The sequence below is a fragment of the Mustela erminea genome, chromosome 4 (assembly GCF_009829155.1).
Source record: "Mustela erminea isolate mMusErm1 chromosome 4, mMusErm1.Pri, whole genome shotgun sequence".
Lineage (NCBI taxonomy): Eukaryota > Metazoa > Chordata > Mammalia > Carnivora > Mustelidae > Mustela > Mustela erminea.
This window is the reverse complement of record NC_045617.1, coordinates 121,864,077-121,888,625: the sequence shown is the minus strand read 5'-3', so window position 1 is coordinate 121,888,625 and position 24,549 is coordinate 121,864,077. Positions and strand designations below refer to the sequence as shown.

Genomic DNA, 24,549 nt, shown 5'->3' with positions numbered 1-24,549 from the left:
GGGCTCTCTGCTGTGGGGGTGGGGGTGGTGTCGGTGAGTGGTCTGCTTCTTCCTTTCCCTGTGCCCCTTTCCCTGCTCATGCTCTCTCTCTCTCTGAAATAAATTAAATCTAAAAAAAAAAAAAAAGAAAAAAGAAAGAAAGAAAAAAAAGCACAGTCCCCTTGCCACTCCCTGGTTTTCCTTCTCTGGCAGCAAACCAATCAGCTGCTGAGTCAGCTCAGGGTTTCGGGGAAGTCAGATGACCTTTTCGCTCTGCCGGCTCTCTGCCACTCTGCCCCAAGGTGGACACCATGGACCCACTGATGGCTTTGCTTTGCCTGTTGCCTCTGTACCCAGGTAGGAGCTGGGGAGGGGAATGCTGAGGTTCGCATAAGAGGCCGGTGCTGGCCACATCGAGTTCCCACTTGGAAATGACAATTGCTCTTGCTTTTCTGTTCTCATCTTTTCCGCATTTCTGTGTTGTGTCCCATGCTCACAGGCTTGGCTGCAGAGGCTCCCTCCTGCCCTCAGAATGTGAATATCTCCGGTGGCACTTTCACCCTTAGCCATGGCTGGGCCCCTGGGAGTGTCCTCACCTACTCCTGTCCAATGGGCTACTACCCAGTTCCAGCCTCCCGACTGTGCAGCAGCAACGGGCGGTGGCAGACCCTGGGATCCAAGGAGCTAACGAAGGCAGCCTGCAAACGTGAGGCTCACCAAGGGCCTTGCTCGGGGTGGGGCCACCTACTCCAGAGCCTCTGCTTAGGACCGGCTCCGGATGGGGCTTACCCCACGGCAAAAGCCGCTCTTCCACAGAGCTTCTCAAAAGAGTAGGACATTGTTCCTTGTCCATACCAAGGCACTGGAAGAAGGCTTTGATGGGGATGATTGGAATTCTCAGGGTGATTTTTTTTTTTAAACTGTTCCTCCATAAGTGAGAGAAGGTTATTAGTGATTCACTAGGAATACGGTGGATTCCTTCATAGTAGCTAACAATTTTCTTTCTTTCTTTCTTTTTAAAAAGATTTTATTTATTTATTTGACACTGAGAGAGAGAGAGAGACAGATCACAAGTAGGCAGAGCAGCAGGGAGAGAGAGATGAGGAAGCAGGCTCCCTGCTGAGCAGAGAGCCTGATGCGGGGCTTGATCCCAGGACCCCGAGATCATGACTTGAGCTGAAGGCAGAGGCTCAACCCGCTGAGCCACCCAGGTGCCCCTCGGTGTGATTTTTTAATACTTAACAATGGATTTCAGAATTCCGACTGTTCAAAGGGGTCTCCTGTTGTGCCTGATGTTACCCCTCTAATAGTCCACTCACGGGGCCCCTGAGGACCGCAGGGGAGGGGCTGGGGTGGCCATGGCCCTCGGGGAGCTGAGAGAAGTGGTTACCAGTCTATTAGGCTGAACCATGTGACATTGCCAATATTCAACCAGCTGCCACAAGCAGCAATTTCACACGCAACAGCCCAATATTTGGACCACTAGTTGGAGATTCCCACGCCTCCAAGCCCAGCCCAGGTGTCTTCCATCCATCCCCATATTCTCCTCCCCTTCTCTCCCTCCAGGTGTTCGCTGCCCAGCTCCAGTCTCCTTTGAGAATGGCATGTTCAGCCCTCGGCTGGCGTCCCACCCTGTGGGTGGCAACCTGAGCTTCCAGTGTGAGGACGGCTTCACCCTGCGGGGCTCTCCTGTGCGGCAGTGTCGCCCCAATGGCATGTGGGATGGGGAGACAGCTGTGTGTGACAACGGGGGTGAGTGCCCTGCCCCCAGCTGAATAGGGGCTGGGGTCTCCCAGGTACCTCGGAGTCAGATGCATGCCCAGGGTGCCTTTGTGGGGACAGGGGCCTGGGTCTCTGATGCCAAAATGATATTCCTGGATTTTGGTAAACTGAGGTCTACAGGTCACACACATCACCCAGCTGCAGGGAGGCCAGCAGAGGCAACTGGCACTAAGCTTTAGATCCAACATAAAGGCTCCACGCACTCTGTCCAGCTTTTCCAAGTGCCTCAAAGCAAGATAGGTTTCCAGACCCAGTGGGCTATTGTAGGGACAACGTGCTGAGAGAGAGAGTGACCTAACGCTGTGCTCCAGTCCCTCACCTCTGCAGCCAGCGGGGGTCCAAACTACTCAGACTTTGGCAGCCTTTGGGAAGGTTATTTAATCTCTATATGCCTCAAATTTTCTATCTCTCTCTTTTTTAAGATTTTATTTATTTACTTTTGAGAGAGAGAGCAAGCAAGAGAGATAATGAGAGAGAGTGAGCATGAGCAGAGGGAGAGGGGGAGGGAGAGGGAGAATCAGGTTTCCCGCTGAGTAGGGAGCCCGACTCGGGGCTTGATTCCAGGATCCCAGGATCATAACCAGAGCTGAAGGTGGATGCTTAACTGAGCCATCCAGGTGCCCCTCTATGATGCCTCAATTTCCCCATCTAAAATAGAAATAGTAAGACTGGCCACTTCGTGGAGTTGCTGTGGGATTGAGTTGACATTAGTAAGCATCTCGAAGAGTCCCTGGGGATTGTCATAGTTATCACTGCCCTGTCAATGGTGAGGGGCTCTGCGTGATAGGAGTGGGACTCCTAGGAGTCCCTGGGTTATAGGAGCTTCATGGATGATAGTTCAGAACCCATAATACAGAAGACACGGAGTCCATGAGATGGGAGGACCATCCCGTCCCCCCGCAGCCCAGCCAGGCGTTTTCCTACTCATATTCATGACTGTCCCACGGCTGGCTTCCTTTACTCAACATTTTGCCTGTGAGGTTTACTCATGTGGTCCTGGGTGGCAGAAAGTTTATTCATTTTTAAGATTTATTGATTTATTTAGAGAAAGAGCCATGGGGAGGGGCAGAGAGAGTCCTAAGTAGACTCAGGTCTCCCGGCTGAGGGCAGAGCCTGACACTGGGCTCGATCCCACAAGCCTAAGATCACCATCTGAGCCAAAACCAAGAGTCAGATCTCAACTACCAACTGTACCGCCCAGGTGTCCATGTTATTTTTTATTGCTGTGTAGTTTTATTATAGAAATAGATTGCAATTTATTTATGGGTTCTCTTCTAGGTGGGCGATTAGGTTCTTTCCAGTTTGGAGCTATTATAAGTAAAGCCCTTTGAGTGTCCGTGTATGAAATTATTAGTGCACATATGAATTTGCCTCCCTTGAACATGTTGTCTAGGAGTGGAACAGGTTGTCATACATTTAGGTGGATTTTTTTTTTCAATTTTATTTATTTTTTAGAGAGTGAACGGGGGATGGGGAAGAAAGAGAGAACATCTTTTTTTTTTTTTTAAGATTTTACTTATTTGACAAAGAGAGTGAGAGAGTATAAGCATGGGGAGCGGCAGGAAGAGGGAGAGGGAGAAGCAGACTCCCCGCTGAGCAGGGAGCCCAATGTGGGGCTCAATCCCTATTCTGCCTTCAGGCAGATTCTTAACCAATGGAGCGACCCAGGAACCCAGCGAGAGAGCATCTTAAGCAGGCTCCATGCCCAGCACAAGCCTGGAGCAGGACTCAATTTCCCAATCCTGAGATCATGACCTGAGCTGAAATCAAGAGTTGGACGCTTAACCGACTGAGCCACCCAGGCCCCCGGGATGCATTTAGTTTTAGTAGAGACTGGCAGTTTCCCAATTGTCACCCCAGCGATATGGAAATTAAGGAATTATCCATATTTTCAGTCTGGGTTCCTCAGTCAGCGTCCTCCCTGGGGCTCTGGGATGGATGCAGGCTGAGGCCGCAGGTTGGCTCTGGGACACTTTAACTGGCAACCCAGGGCAATGAGTTCTAAACACTTTGCCCTGCTAAAGATGTGCCACCCACACTCTTAGGACACAGGGGTGTGGTATCTCCCTAGGGGGAGGCCAAATGACCTGCAGAGGCTCCACGGGTCTGGAGAGAAGGAAAAGGGAGAGGGCAGGTGAGCAGGGCAGAAAGGCTGAGGAGGGGGGCGTCCCTACTCACTGCTGTCTTCCCTTGTTGACTTGCAGCTGGTCACTGCCCCAACCCAGGCATCTCAGTGGGCGCTGTGCGGACGGGGTCCCGCTTTGGCCTTGGAGACAAAGTCAGCTACCGCTGCTCCTCGAATCTGGTGCTGACGGGGTCTGCGGAGCGGGAGTGCCAGGCCAATGGGGCCTGGAGCGGAACAGAGCCCATATGCCGCCGTGAGTAGCCAGCCACCTTGACCCTCCAGAGAATCCTGGGCACCCTACCCCTGACCCTGGCTGACCCCAACGACTATTCCCACAGAGCCCTACTCCTATGACTTTCCCGAGGATGTGGGCCCCGCCATGGGCGCCTCGTTCTCCCACCTGCTTGGAGCCACCAATCCCACCCAGAAGAAAACAAGTAAGTGCTTGAGGTGGGGGCAGCAGGGTGCGGGGCCTGGCATGGGGAGAAGCAGACTTCCCAGAAGGTGCTGAGAGCTTCGGGAAGGCTCGGTGGGGCTGAGCTGACTGGAGGGGAGGCAGGGAAGCCCTACCCCATGGTAAGAAAGCAGGTGGGAGGTCAAGATGTGAATCTGCCCTTTGCACATTTCTCCCAGAAAGCCTGGGCCGTAAAATCCAAATCCAGCGCTCTGGCCACCTGAACCTCTACCTGCTCCTGGATGCCTCCCAGAGTGTGTCAGAAGGCGACTTTCAGATCTTCAAGAAGAGTGCCATTCTCATGGTGGACAGGGTCCGAAAATAGGATTCTGTGCACAGAGGATGCCTTCCTACACCCTTGTCTGTTCTTGGTTCCTTCCCTTCCTCCGAATCCCACTCATAGCTTACCTCCTCCAAAAAGTCCTCCCAGATTATTGCATGTCATGCAGGAATCATGGATTCAATTTACGGGATCGTATTTTTCACCCACAAACACTGCTGGAGCACCTTCTGTGTGTTAGGCCCTGTGCTGGGTGCTGGGTGCTGGGAGATACCAAAGAATGAACAAGGTCCTATTCTGTTCCTGAGGTCCTGTTTCCTAGGCACTCATCATCTAAAAGGACGGTCTCCACAGAAGGATACACAAAATAACCCTCCGGGGTGTGGTAGATAAGTACTGGTATCCTTGTTGAATAATTTTAGTTTAAATTAAATCAATAACTTAATAATTAATACTTTCCTTCAAAAATTCCAATTTTTTGTGTTTAAAAGGTGTATAATATATTTGAATAGTGATGCACTTTATAAATCCCAGTGGCTTTTTATAAATATATGCACCGATATTGAGCTGTATGCCCAGAATGTTTTTCTGACGTGAAGCATGAACAGGAGAGTTTGGAAGCCACTAGTTTAAATCACTTGCCAGCACTTTGCTTGGTAATTATGCTTTTCACAATAGTTTACATAGACACATGTTTTCTTCCTAGCTATATTTTAAAATTTTATTTATTTTAAAGATTTTATTTATTTGACAGAGAGAGAGATCACAAGCAGGAGAGGGAGAGGGAGAAGCAGGGAGCCTGATGCAGGGCTCGATCCCGGGACCCTGGGATCATGACCTGAGCCGAAGGCAGACGCTTAACCACTGAGCCCCCCAGGTGCCCCCAGCTACATTTTAAAGAAGGCCATTTTTGTGCTCCTTGTTCTCCTTAAGACTTATAGTAACCACTAAGCCTTGAGGCTGCAAGCCATAGCAGTTAGAGAAGTGCCTCAGGTTCGTGTGGACAGGTTTGAATTCAACCTCTGCCTCGTACCGGTGGTGTGGTCTGGGGCAAGGCAACAAGCCTCAATGTCCTCATCTATAAAAGAGGGACCATCTCGCCCTCTCACAGAATTGATGTGAGGGTGCAGTGAGGAGCGAGAGGCCTATCACAGAGAGGACATGGTCAGCGGATGTCAGCCTCCTGGCTCCCGCAAGCAGCAGTGTCTTAGAAGTGGCCCAGGCTCTCTGCCTCCTCTGGGGCCCTTGGCCTGCTCTCTTACCCTCTTGCTTTCGGTTTAAAGGCCTCTCATGCTGCCTCTACCTTGTCCTTCACAGATATTCAGCTTTGAGATCAATGTTAGCGTCGCCATCATCACCTTTGCATCCAATCCCAAAGTCATCATGTCTGTTCTGTACGACAACTCCCGGGATGTGACCGAAGTGATCAACAGTCTGAACAATGTCAACTATAAAGGTATGGGTGTCGTCAAATGAAGGTGATGAGGCAGGCGTGGGGAGGGGATGGGGGGAAGATGAGCTCTCTGTACCTGCAAAGAGATTCTGGACACTTTAGAGAGAGAGAGGGAGAGAGAAGCCTTTGGTGGCATTCTAGTCCCAGAGCTCTGGGGCTCAGGTTCCTGGTGGGGGAGTCCCAGCTCCTACCAGCTCATGGCTCACTCTATCATGTTACATGTCCAAATGCGTCATGCGGGTCTATGACTCCTTCCTGATGCCAGATGTATGTGGGCTGGCTTTCTTGGCTCACCACAGTAGTCTCCCCATGCTATGGTCAAGCTGCCTGGGTGGGAGATAGCTGGTGGATGCAACAACCCGAGTTCTTTGGGAACCCCATCTTTGAATCTTGAGGCTTTCGAGTGGCCATCAGTGGGCACAGGCAATGAGCATTTTTTCTTTTAAAAAAAGATTTATTTATTAATTTGAGAGAGAGAGACAGAGGAAGGGGGAGAAGGGGCAAAAGGAGAGGGAAAGAGAATCCCAAGTAGACTCCTGGCTGAGCGTGGAGCCCTACATGGGGCTCCATCCCAGGACCCCGAATCACGATCTGAGCCAAAATCAAGAGTCAGACACTTAACTAAGCCATGCGGGCACCCCTGCAATGAGCATTTCTAAGGGAAAAGACAGCGATGCCAAATCTGTCTAGATAGCGAAGGTCTGAATGTATCAAGCCAGTTGATAAAAGCATTTCCAATGGTTGGGAGAATAGAGTGGCTCCTTCCGTCAGGTGGTAGGTGGGATGTTTCTAAGAGAGTCCTTCCTCTTCACATACTCCAGACCATGAAAATGGGACCGGGACAAACACCTATGCAGCTTTAAATAGCGTCCATATCATGATGAATAACCAGATGCAACGCCTCGGAATGAAGACGGCGGCCTGGCAGGAAATCCGACACGCCATCATCCTCCTGACAGACGGTGGGTGCCGTCGCCTCCGCGAGTGAGTCTGGCACAGTGGAAGGAGCACCGTGTGGCGTCGGAAGGCCTGCACGCTGGTTCTCCCTCTGCCACTCTGGGCCTCGGTTTCTAATCTGTAAAGTAGAGGGAGTGTTGATGACGTCGATGGGAGGACAGCAATGGTGGTGATAATTGCAGCTATCCGCCTTTCCTTCCACAATTTTTATGCAGAGCAGTTGAAGCAGTTTGTGTAAAAGTGCTTTGTGATTACAGATACCAGCAATTGTTACTAGGTGGGAGGTTGCCTAGAGTCGCTAGATGGGGCGGGGTGGCTTTGAAGCAGGCGTGTCAAGGCGCAGGGATGGACAGATGGACTGAGGGGTGGAGCTGGGCTATTTATTTCTCCATTGTGTCCAAACCACGTAGAGCCTTCGGACTTGGTTTTCTTGCCTATAAAATGCAGATACCCACACTACCTGAGGATTCATGAGAGTTAAAATGAGATGAAGTTTATTACATTCCTGGCATGGCACTTGGCATGTAGAGAATTTCAGTAAATAATATATCTTCCCCTCCACCTTTTTTTGGGGGGCAGCAAAGCAAGGTCTGTTGAGCAATAGTAAAGTTTTTTAAATTGATAGGGTACAAAGCTCCCAAAGAGGGAGGGGGCCCAAGAGGGTTGCCCAGTAAATAACATCTTGAAACTCATGTGGAAAGGGTTAATTGTGAGGGTTCCCAAAGCTGAATACCTGCCCCTCCTCTGGGGCTGAGGGCAGTCCTGTCCAGAGCTGACGGACAATTCTTTTTCCTCCGTTCTAGGAAAGTCTAACATGGGTGGCTCTCCCAAGCTGGCTGTGGACAATATCAAAGAGATCCTGAACATTAACCAGCAGAGGAGCGACTATCTGGGTGAGGCTTGGCGCCACTCCCAGCTCTGCTGCCCCTGCAGGGGGCATGGGGGAGGGGCGCGGGGAGCTTGCCTTCATTTCCAGCGAGGACACAAGCTGTGTCATTCTGTGTGAAGGCTGCTGAGAGTCAGGCTGAAGAGTTTGGAATCAAACGGCCCCGTGGTTGCAGCCTTGATTTCTTTGGTTGGCTGTGGCCCCCGGGCGGCTTCTGCCTTTGCTGGAGGGGATGGTGCTAGAATCCACCTCAAATGCCCAGATGTTTCCTGCAACAGAGGAACAATGTATGGACAGTGTATGTGAGCGGCTGCTGCCATCATCGCGCCCTTGAACTTCTCCAGGGAGGAAGGGCCTGGATTACTCGTAGGGACTGTCCCTGGTGTTTCCTCCTTTAACGGTACAGATAACCAACTGAGATTTTGGCAGTTGCAGCCTTGAAAGGAACAATTTCTCTTGTTCAGACTAAACACAGATTGCATTGACCTTTGACCAGAAGAGAATTTTAGACGGAAGTGTTCCTGACAAGCGAGGGCAGTTGCTTTTCAGCCTCCAAGTCTCACTTTCCCCTTGGGGCCTCTCTTCATGCCCCCAACCCCACCTGCCTCTCGGGGGCAAGTGGATTCTTCTTTAAAACTCTGGCCTAGGGAAGGTGAAGGCCAAATGCTCCTCTTTAACTTCTTGGCATCACTGGGTTCAGGTTAAATGCTTAAAAACACCTTACTAAAAAGAAGCAGAAACTGAAAAGACATAGTCGCAGAAAACACTTGGGACCTAACTGTCCAGATTCCACAGTGACTGCTTCTGGCCAGCCCAGGGCGACACTGCTACCTGAGGAAAGCCTTGTCTTTCAGTCTGTCTGAGCATCTTGCTCTTTACACACCAGCCAGGGTCCCCTGGGAGCCAAAAAAACGGCCATGAGGGGTGCAAAGCATGGGAGAAGACGACTCTGCGGTCACTCCAGGGCAGATCTGACTGGCACCCATGCTTGCTTGGAGGCGGGGTAGGGATGGTTGTGTGGGCCCTGGGTCTCCAGTGGCAAGAGGGGGCTCCAGGCCCCTCTCTCGGAGCCTACACCTTACAGAGGAACCAGATCTGAAGTTTTGCCTCTGTACACTCATGAGCTCTTTATTCAGCCTTATAAATGTACTTAGAAGGTCCCTCCTGGGCACATTCTAAGGATACCATTGTGAACAAAACAGACAAAAATGTGTCGCTGGGGTTGTCTTTCCAGAGGAGCAATGTATTAGTTTCCTAGGGATGGTGCAACAGATTATACAAACTTGGGTGGCCTAACACAACAGAAACTTATGCTATCCCATTCAGGAGGCTGGAAGTCCAAGATCAAGGTATGAGCCAAGACCCTGTTTCCAAATAAGTTTAGCTTCACAGGTACTGGGGGTTAAGGCTTGAACATATCCTTTTGAGGGACACAATTCTACCCACTCTGGGCATTAAACAAGGTAAATAAGGACCATGTAGGGGGTGGTGGAGAGGGCCCCATGCCAAATGGAGGGTATAAAATGTAGCAGAGAGGAAATGGAATTGGCTGAGGCACTGTGGTTTTAGACAAGGAGCCCAGGGAAGGCCTCGCTGAGATGGTGACATTTGAGTCGTGACTTAAAAAGATAAGAAAGTGAGCCATGTGGGCAGTCTGGGAAGCAGTGGGCCAGGCAAATGCATGGCGTGTGCAAAAGGCCTGGGGTGGGAGCATGCCTGCAAATCTGAGGGACTTCAAGGAGGCTCTATGGAATGGACAGAAGGGTGAGGAGTGGCAGGAAATAAGGTCAGATAGGAGGTGGGGGGGGGGGGAGTCCCACTCAATTAGGGCTTTGTAGGATCCAGTGAGTTCCAAATAATAGTTTCCTGTCTCACAGGGTAGCCCCTTAGCCATAAGATTCTGGTGATTTCCTTCTCCCCATCAGACATCTATGCCATTGGGGTGGGCAAGCTGGATGTGGACTGGAGAGAACTGAATGAGCTGGGGTCCAAGAAGGATGGTGAGAGACACGCCTTCATTCTGCAGGACACAGAGGCTCTGTACCAGGTCTTTGAGCACATGCTGGGTGAGGAGCTTTGCCCTCTTCAGAGTGACATGGGTGGTATGGAGCCAGCCAGGGGCCCAGGCTGGGAACCTGCTCACAGCGCTCCTCACAGACCTCCTTCCCCCTCTGTTCCCACACCTACAGATGTTTCCCAGCTCACACACACCATCTGTGGGGTGGGCAACATGTCAGCCAATGCCTCTGTCCAAGAAAGGACACCGTGGCATGTCACTATTAAGGTACCAGGAAGGAGGGAGGGGGCTTGGACCCAAAGATGGAAGAGGCCAGGGTCCAGAGACATAGCAGTCCCTGAATATCACCTCTTTTCCTGCAGCCTAAGGGCCAGGAGACCTGCCGGGGGGCTCTCATCTCAGACCAGTGGGTCCTGACGGCTGCTCACTGCTTCCGCAATGCTGAGAACAGCTCTCTGTGGAGGGTCAGTGTGGGTAAGGCCACACCAGGTTCCCGACCCTGTGGTCAGAGCTCTCACCATTGGTCCCTAGCCCCTGGCACCTTCAGGAGCCCTGGCCCAGCCTAATCTGCCATATTGTTCCCAGGGGATCCTAAGTCCCAGTGGGGCAAAGACTTCAGTATAGATAAGGTGGTGATCTCCTCGGGGTTTGACGTCTTTGCCAAGAAGGATCAGGGGATCCGAGAGTTCTACGGTGATGACATTGCCCTGTTGAAGCTGGCAGAGAAAGTGAAGATGTCTACCCATGCCAGGTGCTAGAGTCTGGAATGAGAGGGTGTCCTCTGGGGGAGAGTGCTCTGGGAGTCCCACAGGAGGGGACACCGAGGACGGGCCCATGTGACCCTTGTCCTTCTCCTCAGGCCCATTTGCCTCCCCTGCACGGTGGAGGCCAATCTGGCTCTGCGGAGACCCCCAGGCAGCACCTGCCGAGACCATGGTGAGTGCTGGGGCTCAGGGCACACGAGGAACTGGGACCAGGGCTTAGGAGAGATGACCTGGACTGTGCTACAGCCTCCAGTCTGGAGTCTGGATGTTGGGTAAGGGGACCAGCACCACATCCCTTTCTCCTTGAATGCAGAAAGTGAACTTCTGAACAAACTGAGCATTCCTGCTCATTTTGTGGCCTTGAGTGGGAAAAAAATGAACATTAACCTCAAGACAGGGACAGAGGTGAGGATCTCAGGCCTGGGATGTCGTGGGAGGATGGGACCCCTATGGCTCTCTCCAAAGGTCTCTCTTTGTCCCTTCCTCCTCCAGCTCTGGCTGCTTTCTCCATCTGACCCTGTGTCACCCCTCCTCCCGGCCTAGCATCTGCCTGCTGGCCCCTGGGACAACTCATTTCATCCTTCTGTCCTGCTCTGCCCCTGTTGCAGTGGACAAGCTGTATTGAGGCCGTCTCCCAAGATAAAATCACATTCCCTGACTTGAAGGATGTCAGAGAGGTGGTGACAGACCAGTTCTTATGCAGTGGGACTGAGAATGATGACAATCCCTGCAAGGGTGAGTCCCTCCCATTCCCACTCCTGAATTCCTGATAGAAAGACCACAGCTGTCCCCGTGGCCAGCATGCATGGCGCTGATGACATGGGAGAAGAAGGAGAGTCTGGATGACAGTTTCGTGTCCCTCCTTTTCTGGCAGGAGAATCTGGGGGAGCAGTTTTCTTGGAACGGAGACACAGGTTTTTTCAGGTGAGAAGAGAAGGGTCTTCGCCCTGCAGGAAGATGAAGGAGGCCTTTGAAGGAACTGGGGAGGTCGCGGCTTGGAGCTGGGGCTGTGATAGCTTCCCACCCCGTTCTCTCTCTCTTCCAGGTCGGTCTAGTGAGTTGGGGTCTCTACAACCCCTGTGGCAAGAACAATAAAAACTCCCGCCAAAGGGCCCCCAAAGGCAAGATACCACGAGATTTTCACATCAGTCTCTTTCGCCAGCAGCCCTGGCTGAGGCAGCACTTGGAGGGGATCCTGAACTTTTTGCCCCTCTAATTGTGGCCACTGATTCCTCTGTTGTCCTGCCAGCACCTGCCATCTGTCTTGTCTCCTACTCTTGAACTTCCACCCTCAGACCCCGTGACTCACCTGTGCTCCCAGCTCCAACCCCGTCCTGTGCAGCACTTCCAAGCTGGGGAATCCCTGGGAGCACACTCCCCACCTTACTGGACTCACTTTCCTTTCACTCTCACGTGGAACTTCCCAGTTATGAAATTAATAAAAATCGAGGATTTCCTCATCCGTCTGTGCCTCTACCTGGGGGCTGGCCAGGGGGGTGAGGAAGGCCAGAATGATTCCAGGAACCGCCAGGAGGCAGGTCACAGGCCCTGCTGGACAAACAGTGACTGGACTCTGCCCCACAACAGAGTCAACAGGGAGTGAGGCAGCCTTTATTTCTCATGCCTAAGGGGGCAGGCGGTCTGGGCTCTCTGGGGAGGACCTGGGCTGAGAGGAGGCACTGAAGGAAGGGTTCAGTCCTGTATCACGGGCTGCAAAGGGCAGGGCTTATGCAGTTTCTATTTCCTTGACTGGCAGCTCAGTGGGGCCCTCCCTCTTGGATATTCCGGAAAGTGGTGTGGGTCAGATGGGCGGGGTGGCCACAAGTGCCAGGACGCAGATTGCATAAAAGGCTGGAGGTTGTGGGGGGCAGGGGAAGAGACTGTGATCAGGCCCAGGTCTGAAGTTTCAGTGAGGAGAGTGAGCCAAGCAGACAGGCAGCACAAGCTGGGATAGGCCATCTTGCCCCCAACCCCAGTTGCTCTCCTGCCTTCCATCGCCATGGGGAGCAATCTTAGCCCCCAACTCTGCCTGATATCCTTGGTGCTGGGCCTCTTGTCTGGAGGTAAGAGAGGGTCACCACCCCCCTTCCTGCTACCCCCAACACCCCTCCTTGGCCTTGTGAGGCTGGGCTCATTAGCCTTTCTCTTTAGGTGGGAGTACAACGCCATTGCCTGGGGTCAGGCCCCAAAGCTCCTGCTCTCTGGAGGGAGTAGAGATCAAAGGTGGCTTCTTCAATCTTCTCAAGAAGGGCCAGGCACTGGAGTACGTGTGTCCTTCTGGCTTCTACCCATACCCTGTGCAGGCCCGCACCTGCAGATCCACGGGGTCCTGGAGTGCCCTGCAGACCCAAGACCAAAAGATTGTCAAGAAGGCAGAATGCAGAGGTTGGAGGGCAGTGAGGGTGGGTACGGGGCAATGGAGGGGTGAAGCAGGTGGTGGCCAAGCGCCAGGCTAGGATGCAATTAGAATTGTGTTGAGGTCAAGCAGGGGGAACTCAGGGGGAGCTGAGCAAGTGCAGGAGCTGTTTAGGGCTGAAGCAGGGAAGGAGGGAGAAGGAAGGGTGTGAATCTTCACTGAGCATTTGCCCTGTGCCGGGCACCCCGGCAGTGAAAAGAACACTCAGAAATGGGGAGCAAGAAGCTTGGGTTGAGGGTAGCCGCAGGTTCTGTGGGACCAAACAGGCATTCTTTCTCTGTGACAGGGTCCGTTAGTCCAGAAGGGATACTCTCAAGAGAAGCCCTTCCTTTTCAGTAATTTCTACTTGTCCCCTCCCCCAAAGCAATTCGCTGCCCAAGACCACAGGAGTTTGAGAATGGGGAATACTGGCCCCGGGCCCCCTACTACAATTTGAGTGATGAGATCTCTTTCCACTGCTATGATGGCTATACTCTCCGGGGCTCCGCCAACCGCACCTGCCAAGCAAATGGTCGGTGGGATGGACAAACGGCCATCTGTGACAATGGAGGTGAGAAGCATCCTCTTCCCTGGTGATGGTGTCCCCTCCCTGACCATGTTCCACCCTGAAGAACTGGCCCCACAACTCTTGTGCTCTATTGTGCCATCCTGGCCTCAGGTTTTGGTCCTCACCTCTATGTCTCACGTGTCTGCAGCGGGGTACTGCCCCAATCCTGGCATCCCCATTGGCACAAGGAAGGTGGGCAGCCAGTACCGCCTTGAAGACAGTGTCACCTACTACTGCAGCAGGGGACTCACCCTGCGTGGCTCCCAGAGGCGAACATGCCAGGAAGGGGGCTCTTGGAGTGGAACAGAGCCTTCTTGCCAAGGTGACCCTTGATCCACGCCCTCAGGTTCAGATCCTGCCCTTTCATCCTCATGTCCGTATACCAGAGCACTGTCTCCTACCCGTAACACAGCCCAGCTCCTTCCTCTCTTCTAAAACTGCCCATAGAAATTCCTCACTACTGAGCCCTTCTGGCTCCAGAACCCCACCATCCACTCACTCTGGCCAATGTGCCTCTGACCCTTCCTAACATTTGACCTGATTTCTGACCTCTCCCAGACTCCTTTATGTATGACACTCCTGAAGAGGTAGCAGAAGCCTTCCTGTCTTCCCTGACAGAGACCATAGAAGGAGTTGATGCTGAGGATGGGCACAGCCCAGGTTTGGAGGCAGAGAAGGGAGGGAGGCAGGGAACTGGGGGAGGATGAAGAGGAGGCAGGAGAATCATGCATGCTGGAGCCTGAGTTTCTCTGGTGGCACCCAGGGGAACAAAAGAAGAGGAAGATTGTCCTGGACCCCTCGGGCTCCATGAACATCTATCTGGTGCTGGATGGATCAGACAGCATTGGGATCGGCAACTTCACAAGGGCCAAGAACTGTCTCAGAGACTTCATTGAGAAGGTGAAGCCCCCTCTGCCCTGAATATGAACTCACTGCCCTGCCAGGACTAGTTTCCTGATGTTTCCAGGCCTCTGAGCCACAGGGTCCCAGAAACCTCCGGTCCTATTCTGTCCTTCTTCCCTTTTACTTGAAGCAGTTTGTTGACCTTTAACCCAATCACCAAGCTGAAACTCAGGATGATCAATCAGCCCTGAGTTTCTGATTATAATTTTCTCTGTCCCAGAGAAGCTGCCCACCTCTCCCAACCACAATATTCTTTCAATGCCATGACCCCTTGCTCCCCTAACCCACAGGTGGCAAGTTATGGGGTAAAGCCAAAATACGGTCTAGTGACATATGCCACAGACCCCAAAGTTTGGGTCAAAGTGAGAGATGAAAACAGCAGTGATGCAGACTGGGTCACAAGGACACTCAACAAAATCAGCTATGAAGGTCAGAAGTCAGGGAAGGGAGTGGTTGGGAGTGGTTTACTCTGGAGTCAGGTCAAAAGATTCAGGGTTGTTGTGGGGAAGGAGTGGTAAGATCACATGGGAAGGCAGGGTAAACTACTTTGTACTATGGTCGGAGAGCAGGCAGGCTCATCATTGGGGAATATGGGTAATTGGGGACCTATGGGGGGGGGGAAGTCACTTTGTGGCCAAAGGGAATTCACTGGGGTGACAGTTCAAAAAGCTGAAAGATGTGGGATTTCAGTTGTTGATAGGCCTCTAGGGTTCACAGATGACTTAGAAGACCAGGCAAGGTGATTTCTTCCCTTTCCACAGATCACAAGCATAAGGGAGGGACTAACACCAAGAAGGCCCTCCAGGAAGTATACAACATGATGAGCTGGCCAGCGAATATGGCCCTTGAAAGCTGGAACCGTACCCGCCATGTCATCATCCTCATGACTGATGGTCAGAAGGGACCCTTCTCCTGCCCTGGACTCCCGACCCTTTCGTACCAGCGTGTGGCCATTTGGTCTACGCGTAACACTAGACTTGTGGTTGGGGCCCTGAGTGCTGCTCGGGGCCCCAACCATGTTGATCTCTCCTGTGACCCTTTACAAGGAGGAACCCCTTCTTAGGCCTCTTTGTGATATGTCACTTCCATCCCCTCAACCTGCCTACCCAGCCATGTGTCACTACTTCCAGTTTTCTTTCCTTGACCCTCTTCTTTACTTGCCTCCCACCTTCATGGGCCATCTCTTTTACAGGTTTGCACAACATGGGTGGGGACCCAGTCTCTGTCATTCATGAGATCCGGGACTTCCTGAACATTGGGAGGGATAGCAAAAACCTACGGGAGGATTACCTGGGTGAGTTTTACTGCCCAGGATCCAGTACCTTGCTTTCTCAGCTCCTGTCCCCAGGTCCTGGACACTCACCCTCCCTTATTCTCCCTCAGATATCTATGTGTTTGGGGTTGGGCCTCTGGTGAACCAAGAGAACATCAATGCTTTGGCTTCCAAGAAGGATAAAGAACAGCACGTATTCAAAGTCAAGGACATGGAAAACCTGGAAGATGTTTTCATCCAAATGCTTGGTAGGAAGATATCAGAAGGGTGTAAAGAGGTCAGGAAACTCCCCAGGTCCCCCAAGGTCACTCATACTGCCCGTCCTCCTGAAGCCCTGGCAGTCTGGAAGGCTCTCACTGCTCCTTCTCTGTCACGTTCTTGTCTCCTGGCACTATGCACTGCCTAATCTTAGAATCACAGAGCTCTGACTGACATCAGAGAGCTTCCTCAAGTCTGTCATTTTACATGTGGGGAAAGAGGCCGAGAACAGCCTAGGGACAGCAAACTAGCTGGAGTTGGACCTAAAAGCTGCCAGGTCTCCCAACTCTTAGTTCCAAGTCCTTTTCTCTCTACCACCATGGTTCCTTGCTCACAGTGTTAGGAAACAAATGCCCTCATCTTCCCCTTCCTTACGGGCCTCTGCGCCTCATAAACGTATAGATGCCCCTCCCCCAAAGGCTGCTGCCATCTGGATATGAAGCATCCCAATTTCCAGCACATGTTCCTTTCTTTCTAGATGAGACCCGGACGCTGGGGCTCTGTGGGATGGTATGGGAGCACAAGGCAGGCACTGATTACCACAAGCAACCATGGCAGGCCAAGATCTCTGTCACCGTAAGCATAGCTTCCTGGTTGCGGAGACTCACGGGAGGTGAAGTCAGGGTGGAATGAGGGCAGGGGAAGGGCCAGATGTTCCTGTTAGATTGCGGGGTTTGTGGAAGTTGAGCTTTCGCCTCTGCCATTCTGTCCCCAGCGCCCTTCGAAAGGACATGAGAGCTGCATGGGGGCCGTGGTGTCTGAGTACTTCGTGCTGACGGCAGCACACTGTTTCACAGTGCATGATGAGGCACACTCGATCAAGGTCAGCGTGGGTAAGGATGCAGCGAGCCCACTCCCCCTGTCCTCACAGCAGCTTCCTCCTGGCACACTGGACAACTTGAGGGTGGGGCAGAGTTGAGTTAGGCGGACACGGGATGCCCTGACATACTCATTCTCCTACCTTAGGAGGGAGGAGGCAGGATTTGGACATAGAGGAAGTCCTATTTCATCCCGACTATAACATCAACGGGAAAAAAGAAAAAGGCATTAATGAATTTTATGACTATGATGTGGCCCTTATCAAGCTCCGGCAGAAGCTGACATATGACCAGACTGTCAGGTGAGTACTCTGGAACCCTGAGTAGAAAAGTTCAGGCACGGGGGTGCTGCAGGCCTAGGCCAGGTCCAATGTGCTGTCCCTGAGTTTCCCCATCTCTCTTTAACAGGCCCATCTGTATCCCTTGCACTGAGAGAACAAATCAAGCTCTGAGGCTTCCACTGTCAACCACTTGCCAGCAACAGAGTAAGACATTTAGGAAGAGTAGCACAAGGGACTGGTACCAAGTAACAAGTGGGGCATGGCGGGGAGCTGTGGGAGCAGATGATGGCCAGCCTGGTCCCTAGCTCAGAGGAAAGGGCTGAAGAACATTTGCTGAGCGACAAAGGCAATAGGGAGAGGATAGGGAGGAGGAAGAACGAAAATGACCCAGTCTGTCTGTCTGTCCAGTGCAAGAGCTGCTCCCCGCAAAGGATATCAAAGCTATGTTTGTGTCAGAGTTACTCAAAGATAGCAAGAAGATGCTGGTTCGGAAGGAGGTCTACATCAAGAATGGGGACAAGGTGAGGATGGGATTCTAAGCAGGTCCTCTAGGCTCCCTTTCTTCCTGAGCATGCTCTATCTATCACCGCTTTCTCCTCACCTACAGAAAGCCAGCTGTGAGAGAGATGCTCGATTCGCCCCAGGCTACGAAAAAGTCAAAGACATCTCTGAGGTGGTCACCCCTAGGTTCCTTTGCACTGGAGGGGTGGATCCCTATGCTGACCCCAATACTTGCAAAGGTAAGAGAAGGTTCTTCCGTTGCGCTGCATGTTTCTGAAGCCCAAGAACCACTTTTCCTACAGCTTTTCTTCCCCTGTAGGTGATTCTGGCGGTCCCCTGATTATTCACAAGAGGAACCGCTTCATTCAAGTGAGTTTCTCCTCTCCTATCTGTAGGGAGGTGCCAAGTGGTCAGCATGGGCCCTGAAGCAGGAAAGATCCAGAGGTGTGGCTGGAAAGAGGGCAAAGCCTGCCTCCTACAACTGTACCTTGAAATGGCCGGCTAAGGCCCTGTGTCTGGCCTGTGTGCTGGAGAGACCAGGACTGAGCTGGGTCCCTAGTCTAATTCTTCTAGGTCAACTCAGATGTAACTGGGAATTGCTGAGCTTCCTGGGATCAGGAAGGAACTCTATCAAATGATCTGTGGCATCCCCTTCTCCAGGTTGGCGTGATCAGCTGGGGCGTCGTGGATGTTTGTAAAAACCAGAAGCGGTGGAAGGAGGTGCCGACGCATGCCCGAGACTTTCACGTCAACCTCTTCCAAGTGCTGCCCTGGCTCAAGGACAAACTCAAAGATGAGGATTTGGATTTTCTGTGAGGGCTTTCCTGCTGGAAAGGGGTATGAGATCAAATTAAAACAGATGCGACAATACCTGTGTTCAAGATCCTTTTGGGGGAAGGGAGAGGGGACCGTGCACTGGCCATGTGTTACAACTGAGATAAAATCTAACAGCCGTTTTTAAAGGCTCAAGCCCCATCCCAAGTGCTGAAAAACCAGAGGCTGAGGAAGATGTGTGAGCTTCCACCTCAGTGTTTTACTGAGACCAGTGCTGATGCAGATGAGGCACACGGAATCCAGCTCCATTCCTTAGAAGCCATCCACAAGGTTTTCCTTGTAGACATCATCGCTGTAGACAATCTGGGTCCTCTTGTCCCGGTGGCAACCCTTAGGGCTGTTCTGGACAGCTAGGGAAGGAGGAAAAGATTGGTTAAGGTTTGTAGCACTGCATCTGAGCACTACCGAGGCCACAACTCGAGTATGACCAGCTCCCTCCTGGCTGCTGGCCCTTGGAAGCCCAATTTCAATGCTGCCCTCTGGTGGCCAGGATGGCCTGGCTCCCTTTAGCATCCTCAGGGGCTACCAACCCATCCGGTGGCAAGGAGCATATCCTGCTACTGTGGCCCATGCAGATAACTTAAGTTCTTAGAACCATCCCAGATGTTATTACTGAGACAAATGAACGATGTTAAGTCATTAGAAAATCTCCGTAGGCCTCTGTTGACATGCTAGTTGTTTCTTGTTCCCTCCTTTCGTCTGGAGGGCCACTCTTGCTCTGAACACCCCTTTCTGCCTACTCCTGTGCTAGAAAAGCCAACAGGTACAGTGGGCTATTTGCACTAAACTAAGAAATGCTAATGGCCCCAATGGGAGAACCATTCTGGGTGTGGCTTTGACCCAAAGCAATCTTCCTCTGGCCTCAAGCTGTTCCATCCCTTTCTTTTTCCTCTCTATGCAGACGTGTCCCTCTCTTCACCCCTTCTCCAAGGATTCTATTCCTGCCATTCTGGGGCTAGACTGACTCCCCCCAAACCAGCCTCCATTCTCTCGTATCTTTGTACCCTGACACTGCTGATCACACCCCTTCTCCCAAAGGTTGCGTCCTCTGGCTTTAATGGCTGCTTCCTGAATATTCCCCATGCCCAGGACTGGTAATTCTTCTGTACACTTATACTTCCATTTTGCAGCCACTCTGTGATACAGAGAACTCTAATCCGTATTTTCATTCCTCACTTAACACCCAAGTTAAGTTCCAGATCTCTAATTTCAAATGCTTATTTTATAAAACCAACCACACTCCATCTCAGAATGAACAAAGCTATGTGACATGTTCATCTTCTGCACCAACCTCCCTTAATTCTACTTTCTTCACTGTTCCAGTTACTGCTTTGGGAGTTGTCTCAATCCTTTTCTTTCTGTCCACTCCTACCTCTAACTGACAGAAGGCCTGACAATTCTCATTCCCATTCCCACAGCCTCCACACAGATCCAGGCCTCTATCACTTCCATGGGATCATGGGACATGCAGGGGAACAAACGGAAGGAGTGAGCTGTGGGGAATAGGATGAAGGAGGAAGAATCTGTTCTTACCGAGGGAGCCCCAGACAGACTTGCCAGTGGCAGCGTCCAGCATGGGCTGTTTGCGGGCAATGCTGACTTTGAGCTGTACGGACTCCACCTGGGTCCCATTGAGCTGGGGCAGAAGAGGGGAGGAGGCAAAGGATGGGGGGAAACATTGCAGACAAAGCAAGGGAGGCATTCCAACAGCTGTCACCCTAGAAATAGACTGAGTGAGGATCTGAGAATACAACGTTTCTTGTGTGACTAGGAAGAGACTTTATCTGTCAATAGGAAATGATCTCCTCCTGGCTCTCAGTATTTTAAAGAGAAAACATGAGGAAGTCCCAACCTCAGCGACGGCCTGATCTGCTGACTCCATCTTTTCATAGGTGACGAAGGCACAGCTGGGATGAGAGAAAACAGGGTCAGTAGAGGGCCTATGGGCTCTCGTGGACCCAACCAAACCCAGTCTTCAGAGGCCGCTGGGGACAGGCCGGTGTTCTCAATCAAACCCAGGTGCTCCCAGGACTTATCAACCTCCCCCACTGTCATCCTTACTTTCTGGGTGGGTCCATGGAGAGGTCAATGATGTTTCCAAAGGGAGCGAAGGCCCCACGGAGAAGGGTGGGCGTCATGTCCTCTCCATATACATAGAGAGTATTCCCCTTCCGAGGGGCCCTGCGTTCAGGAAACGAATCCGACCCTGTGGGATCAGGAGTCACAGTCACAAGATGCAACCCATCTCAGCCTCCGCTTTAAGAGGCCACTTTAGTAGGACCCGCCTAAACCCTTTCACTTTTCCAACCAGCCCAGATCACTCACTGCGGAAAGGGCCCTCTCGTTCTCGATCACGGTCCCTGTCCCGATCGCGGTCCCTTTCCCGATCGCGGTCCCTGTCCCGATCGCGGTCCCTGTCCCGATCACGGTCTCGATCCCGTTCCCGATCACGGTCTCGATCCCGTTCCCGATCTCGGTCTCTGTCCCGGTTCCGCTCACGACTGTGGTCCCGGCTGCGGCTTCGGGGAGGAGAGGCTGAGGAGCGGGCACCACCACGTTCTTCAAAGCCCCAGTCAAAGCTTCGAGGGGGACCGTCACCAGCCCCTGGGCCCTCTGCCTCTTCCCCATCTGGCCCCAGTTCCCGAAGCCGATCACTGGAAGACACAAAACTGGGGAGACACAGACAGTGAGGATCAAAGGGGGTCTTTACCTCAACTTCCCAGACCCTGTGGAGATGTAACACCCCCTCTGCAGTCCCAGTTCCTTCCACCCCAGCCCGAAACCTCCCAAGGATCCAGGCAATCAACCCTCTCCCACTCCTCCAATTGGGACCCAGTTGTCTCTCTAGCTCTCTAACCTCTCATACAGAGATTTCCTCTGGGGGCGTCTGGATGACTGCAAAAAAAAAAAACAAGGACATTTAAGATGAGTCCTAGTTGCTGGCATGTGACCCCAAATATGTGGGTCTCTCATCTTCCTCATTCCCTAGGCCCCCTGGGACAGAGAACCAGGAACCATACCTCCTGCAGATCGTCATCGGCAGATATGCTCCTTTGGAACGGCTGGAAAGTGGGGACTGGCCCCTTCTCAGGATCCTGGGAAGGTTGTAGAGATCTACTTCAGTGTGAGAGCAGGAGGCAGCCTAACCGTGCGACAGAGGGGTTCCTCTTCCCTCACCCTCTTCTTGGTTTCCTCTCTACTCTTTCTTCTCCTTTAATTCCTTTGTGCATTTCTTATTTGATTATGTATTTTTCATGAATGACCTAACATATACTTAGAGTATGTAGCTAATCTGAATGTTTCTTGAACCTACTGACATCTTTGACCTGTTCAACTCCTCAGAATGACAAAACTCAGAAGCTTGAATATGTGATAAATTAAAGCCACAGAATGTGTAATACGGAAAACGGAAAAGTCAGCCAGTGTCTTCACTACAGATAAGAAATCTGAAGTTCAGACCTGTATGACAACTTATCCATGACTAAATTGACATTATTTTCCCCCATTTTACCTCCATTCCAACTTGGAAACATGCCCTCTGAAGTCAAGGGTCCCCTGAACAATCATTCTGCTTCTGCTCACCTTTAACTTCCCCTCTAGGGTTCGAGAACGTTTGAAGCCCGAGTTCTTGGTCTCGGCTTTGATGGCACTGATGGCTCCTGACTTCACCAGCTGCTTTGCCTGCTCTGTTGCTGTGGCTGTGTCCACCACAGGCTGCTCTGACAGTGCTGGAGTGGTGAGGGAAGGAGGCATTATTTTGGCCAAGCTGTGGGAGATGTCTGCCCCATGATGCCCACTTCCAGTCTATCCCCATTTCCCCTGTCACTCACAGCGTTTCACTCCGCCTTGGCTGGCTGTGCTGCTACTACTTTGCTTCTTCAGAGCCAGCAATGCCTTTTTCTGGGAACAAGAGTGAGAAGAAAGGAATTGGTGAGGGCCAGTCCCTGGCCTAGTCCGCTCCCAAGGTCCCTGGGCACCTCACTCCAGGGGACACCTTTCTCAGGAAACAGTAAAAATGGTGTCCCTGGAGTGGTATGCTGAGGCAGCCCTGCCTCTCACACATGGTCCACCGGATCATCTACAAAACCAGCAATACTTAATCTACCAAACCAGGGTATCCAAAGGCTTTCCAGGGTTTTGAAGTTGAAGACAAGGATTTCAGCCATGGACCAGAGCCCCAAGATACAAGCTGCAAGTAAGTATACGCCTACGTGCCTTTCTCAGGGGCTGCATCCATCCATCCCCTGTATGTTTAACAAGAACACACCATAACTTTGTAACAGAGGGATGCAAAAGTATGAGACATGGTTTCTCCCCTCCAGAAGCTTAAAGCCTGAGAAACAAGATGATTAGAGACAATTATCAAGAATGATTATAAGAGATGCAGACTGCTTGTAGCTGAAACCAAGTAAGGTTATCTGACACCAAATGGCTATTAAACTGGTCCCTGGGTACAATCTACGCAAAACAGATGGAAAGAAAAGGGATGCAAAGAAAACAGAATGGCAAAGATGCAGAAATAAGAAGGCTTTGGGAATGCACATTTTGGGACTAGTGAATAGTTCTATTTGACAAGAAAGGGATGCCAAGGTAAGGCTTTGGTTTATAGACAATGAAAAACCACTTACGGGTTTTGAGAAAAAAAGAGGCAGAGTTTTCTGTTTTCAGTAGTTCATTTGAATAAGAATGAAGGAAATCTGTTCAAAAAAAACACTGAGAAACTTCTTGAGAAACCATTCAGCAGTCTACATGAGTGTCAGCAAAAACTTGATCTATGAAATACACAGGAAAAAATAAACTAAAGAAATTACTTCAAAGGAAGAATCAAGAAGACTTGGCAAATATTTGACTATGCAAAAAGTGGAGAAGTCAGAGATGAGATTTTGATTCCAAACACCTGGGAGAACTGACTGTGGTCACTCCTATTTGGAAGATCAAGAAAAGGAACTAAATTAGAGTAGATAGGAAGATGACAGCTGCAACACTGGGTACCTAGGGGCTATCACTAACAGACTGGGTAGAAGTGAAAAAACAAACCTGGAGACTACCACCCGTTCGGTGGTACTAAAAGCCACGGAAAAGGAAGACAGCTGCATGGCAGAATGCACAGAAGAGAAGGTACACACCAAGACTTGGGAAAAAGCCCAATTATGAGGCTACACTGAGAGGAGATAAGTCTCCAGGTATGAGCTGGAAGAACCGCCCCCCCCCAACCCCTCACACTCACCCCAGGTGTTCTCAAGAGTGTAGAGTCTGTGAAAGGTTGGGCCACGCCTCCACACACTCCCTCACCTTTTTCTTGAGTTTGTTGAATTTCTTCTGCAGAGCCTCCTCCTCCTCGCTCAGTCCGGGGGGTATCACCAACATGGTGGCTCCTGGTTCAGGGGCAGGGCCCAAGACATCTTTCTCCACTGTCACCGCCCAGGGTTCACACGCCGTCCACAAAGTACCCAACCGCACCCCTCCAGGCCTACCTACTCCTGTCTTTTGCCTCTCCCTACCCCTTGCTTAAACCAGGCTGCTGTCCAAGCCCCCGCTCGTCGGGATCAATCAGCATTCCCTCTTCTCTCCAGCAATCACGGCCACCAGCGCTGAGGAACCAAGTGGCCCGGGAAAGGGGAAGCACCCCTTCCGCCGTCAAGACGATGGCATTAGACACCCCCTACCCCCGCTGGGGGTATAGCAACCGCGGGGTCCAAACGGCACAGGAGGCGGTGAAACCCGCGCAGCGCTCTCAGAGCAACCAAAAGGGGAAGAAGAGAAGGAGCTCGGAATAAAGGGGCGAAGGGTGAGAAGGAGAAGACCTTACCTGAGGGGGCGGTAACCCGGGGGGGTGTCCCACGGTCTCGGGCGGCGCCCGCGCGGGCAACGGAGAGCCGGCTCAGAGCGATGACGTAGCGAGGGGCGGAGAACGCGGTAACCAAGGCGGCCCAAGCCAGACACTTCCGCCCGGCGGTGTCCGCCCCTCCCGGCTCAGGTCAGCCTCTCTGTAACGCTCATCTCTGTCCTCCCCGGCTGTGT

The 24,549-nt window shown here is 51.8% G+C and overlaps 3 protein-coding genes across 4 annotated transcripts; 2 read left to right on the top strand and 1 right to left on the bottom strand.

The window, feature by feature from the left end:
* The first annotated feature begins 215 nt into the window (after window positions 1-215).
* C2 (complement C2) lies at window positions 216-12,157 on the top strand. The gene is made up of 18 exons (XM_032340803.1): window positions 216-336; window positions 479-685; window positions 1,546-1,731; window positions 3,966-4,139; window positions 4,225-4,323; window positions 4,520-4,653; window positions 5,938-6,076; window positions 6,895-7,035; window positions 7,834-7,923; window positions 9,842-9,982; window positions 10,106-10,200; window positions 10,296-10,407; window positions 10,519-10,684; window positions 10,793-10,869; window positions 11,011-11,102; window positions 11,306-11,432; window positions 11,572-11,621; window positions 11,743-12,157. The coding sequence occupies exons 1-18, from the start codon at window positions 291-293 to the stop codon at window positions 11,911-11,913; spliced, it is 2,247 nt and encodes a 748-aa protein (XP_032196694.1). The 5' UTR covers window positions 216-290; the 3' UTR covers window positions 11,914-12,157.
* Window positions 12,158-12,254: 97 nt separating this feature from the next.
* On the top strand, window positions 12,255-18,510 carry CFB (complement factor B). Its single transcript, XM_032340802.1, has 18 exons — window positions 12,255-12,760; window positions 12,849-13,082; window positions 13,478-13,663; window positions 13,809-13,982; window positions 14,219-14,320; window positions 14,424-14,560; window positions 14,854-14,992; window positions 15,325-15,456; window positions 15,756-15,857; window positions 15,947-16,084; window positions 16,573-16,670; window positions 16,810-16,927; window positions 17,061-17,214; window positions 17,321-17,397; window positions 17,602-17,714; window positions 17,801-17,933; window positions 18,014-18,063; window positions 18,355-18,510. The coding sequence occupies exons 1-18, from the start codon at window positions 12,697-12,699 to the stop codon at window positions 18,508-18,510; spliced, it is 2,307 nt and encodes a 768-aa protein (XP_032196693.1). The 5' UTR covers window positions 12,255-12,696.
* A 52-nt stretch (window positions 18,511-18,562) lies between these two features.
* Window positions 18,563-24,537, bottom strand: NELFE (negative elongation factor complex member E). Of its 2 annotated transcripts, XM_032340814.1 has the most exons (11): window positions 24,338-24,537; window positions 23,821-23,903; window positions 22,359-22,428; window positions 22,111-22,256; window positions 21,549-21,623; window positions 21,386-21,423; window positions 20,854-21,197; window positions 20,590-20,734; window positions 20,381-20,435; window positions 20,062-20,164; window positions 18,563-18,878 (listed from the first exon to the last, which is right to left on the bottom strand). In XM_032340814.1, the coding sequence occupies exons 2-11, from the start codon at window positions 23,893-23,895 to the stop codon at window positions 18,781-18,783; spliced, it is 1,149 nt and encodes a 382-aa protein (XP_032196705.1). In that variant the 5' UTR covers window positions 23,896-23,903; window positions 24,338-24,537; the 3' UTR covers window positions 18,563-18,780. The 2 variants fall into 2 exon arrangements, with proteins under 2 accessions (XP_032196705.1, XP_032196706.1); XM_032340815.1 differs by lacking the exons at window positions 23,821-23,903; window positions 24,338-24,537 and adding an exon at window positions 22,744-23,300.
* Window positions 24,538-24,549: the final 12 nt, after the last annotated feature.

Bases quoted from the DNA above. Each gene is read 5' to 3' on its own strand.
- C2 (XM_032340803.1), top strand. From the start codon at position 291: ATGGACCCACTGATGGCTTTGCTTTGCCTGTTGCCTCTGTACCCAG. The intron at 1,732-3,965 runs GTGAGTGCCCTG...GTTGACTTGCAG, and splicing joins AGCTGTGTGTGACAACGGGG to CTGGTCACTGCCCCAACCCA. The intron at 4,140-4,224 runs GTGAGTAGCCAG...CTATTCCCACAG, and splicing joins AACAGAGCCCATATGCCGCC to AGCCCTACTCCTATGACTTT.
- CFB (XM_032340802.1), top strand. From the start codon at position 12,697: ATGGGGAGCAATCTTAGCCCCCAACTCTGCCTGATATCCTTGGTGCTG. The intron at 13,983-14,218 runs GTGACCCTTGAT...GACCTCTCCCAG, and splicing joins AACAGAGCCTTCTTGCCAAG to ACTCCTTTATGTATGACACT. The intron at 14,561-14,853 runs GTGAAGCCCCCT...CCTAACCCACAG, and splicing joins TCAGAGACTTCATTGAGAAG to GTGGCAAGTTATGGGGTAAA.
- NELFE (XM_032340814.1), bottom strand. From the start codon at position 23,895: ATGTTGGTGATACCCCCCGGACTGAGCGAGGAGGAGGAGGCTCTGCAG. The intron at 22,429-23,820 runs GTGAGGGAGTGT...TCTTGTTCCCAG, and splicing joins TCAACAAACTCAAGAAAAAG to AAAAAGGCATTGCTGGCTCT. The intron at 20,735-20,853 runs GTGAGTGATCTG...CTGATCCCACAG, and splicing joins ACGAGAGGGCCCTTTCCGCA to GGTCGGATTCGTTTCCTGAA.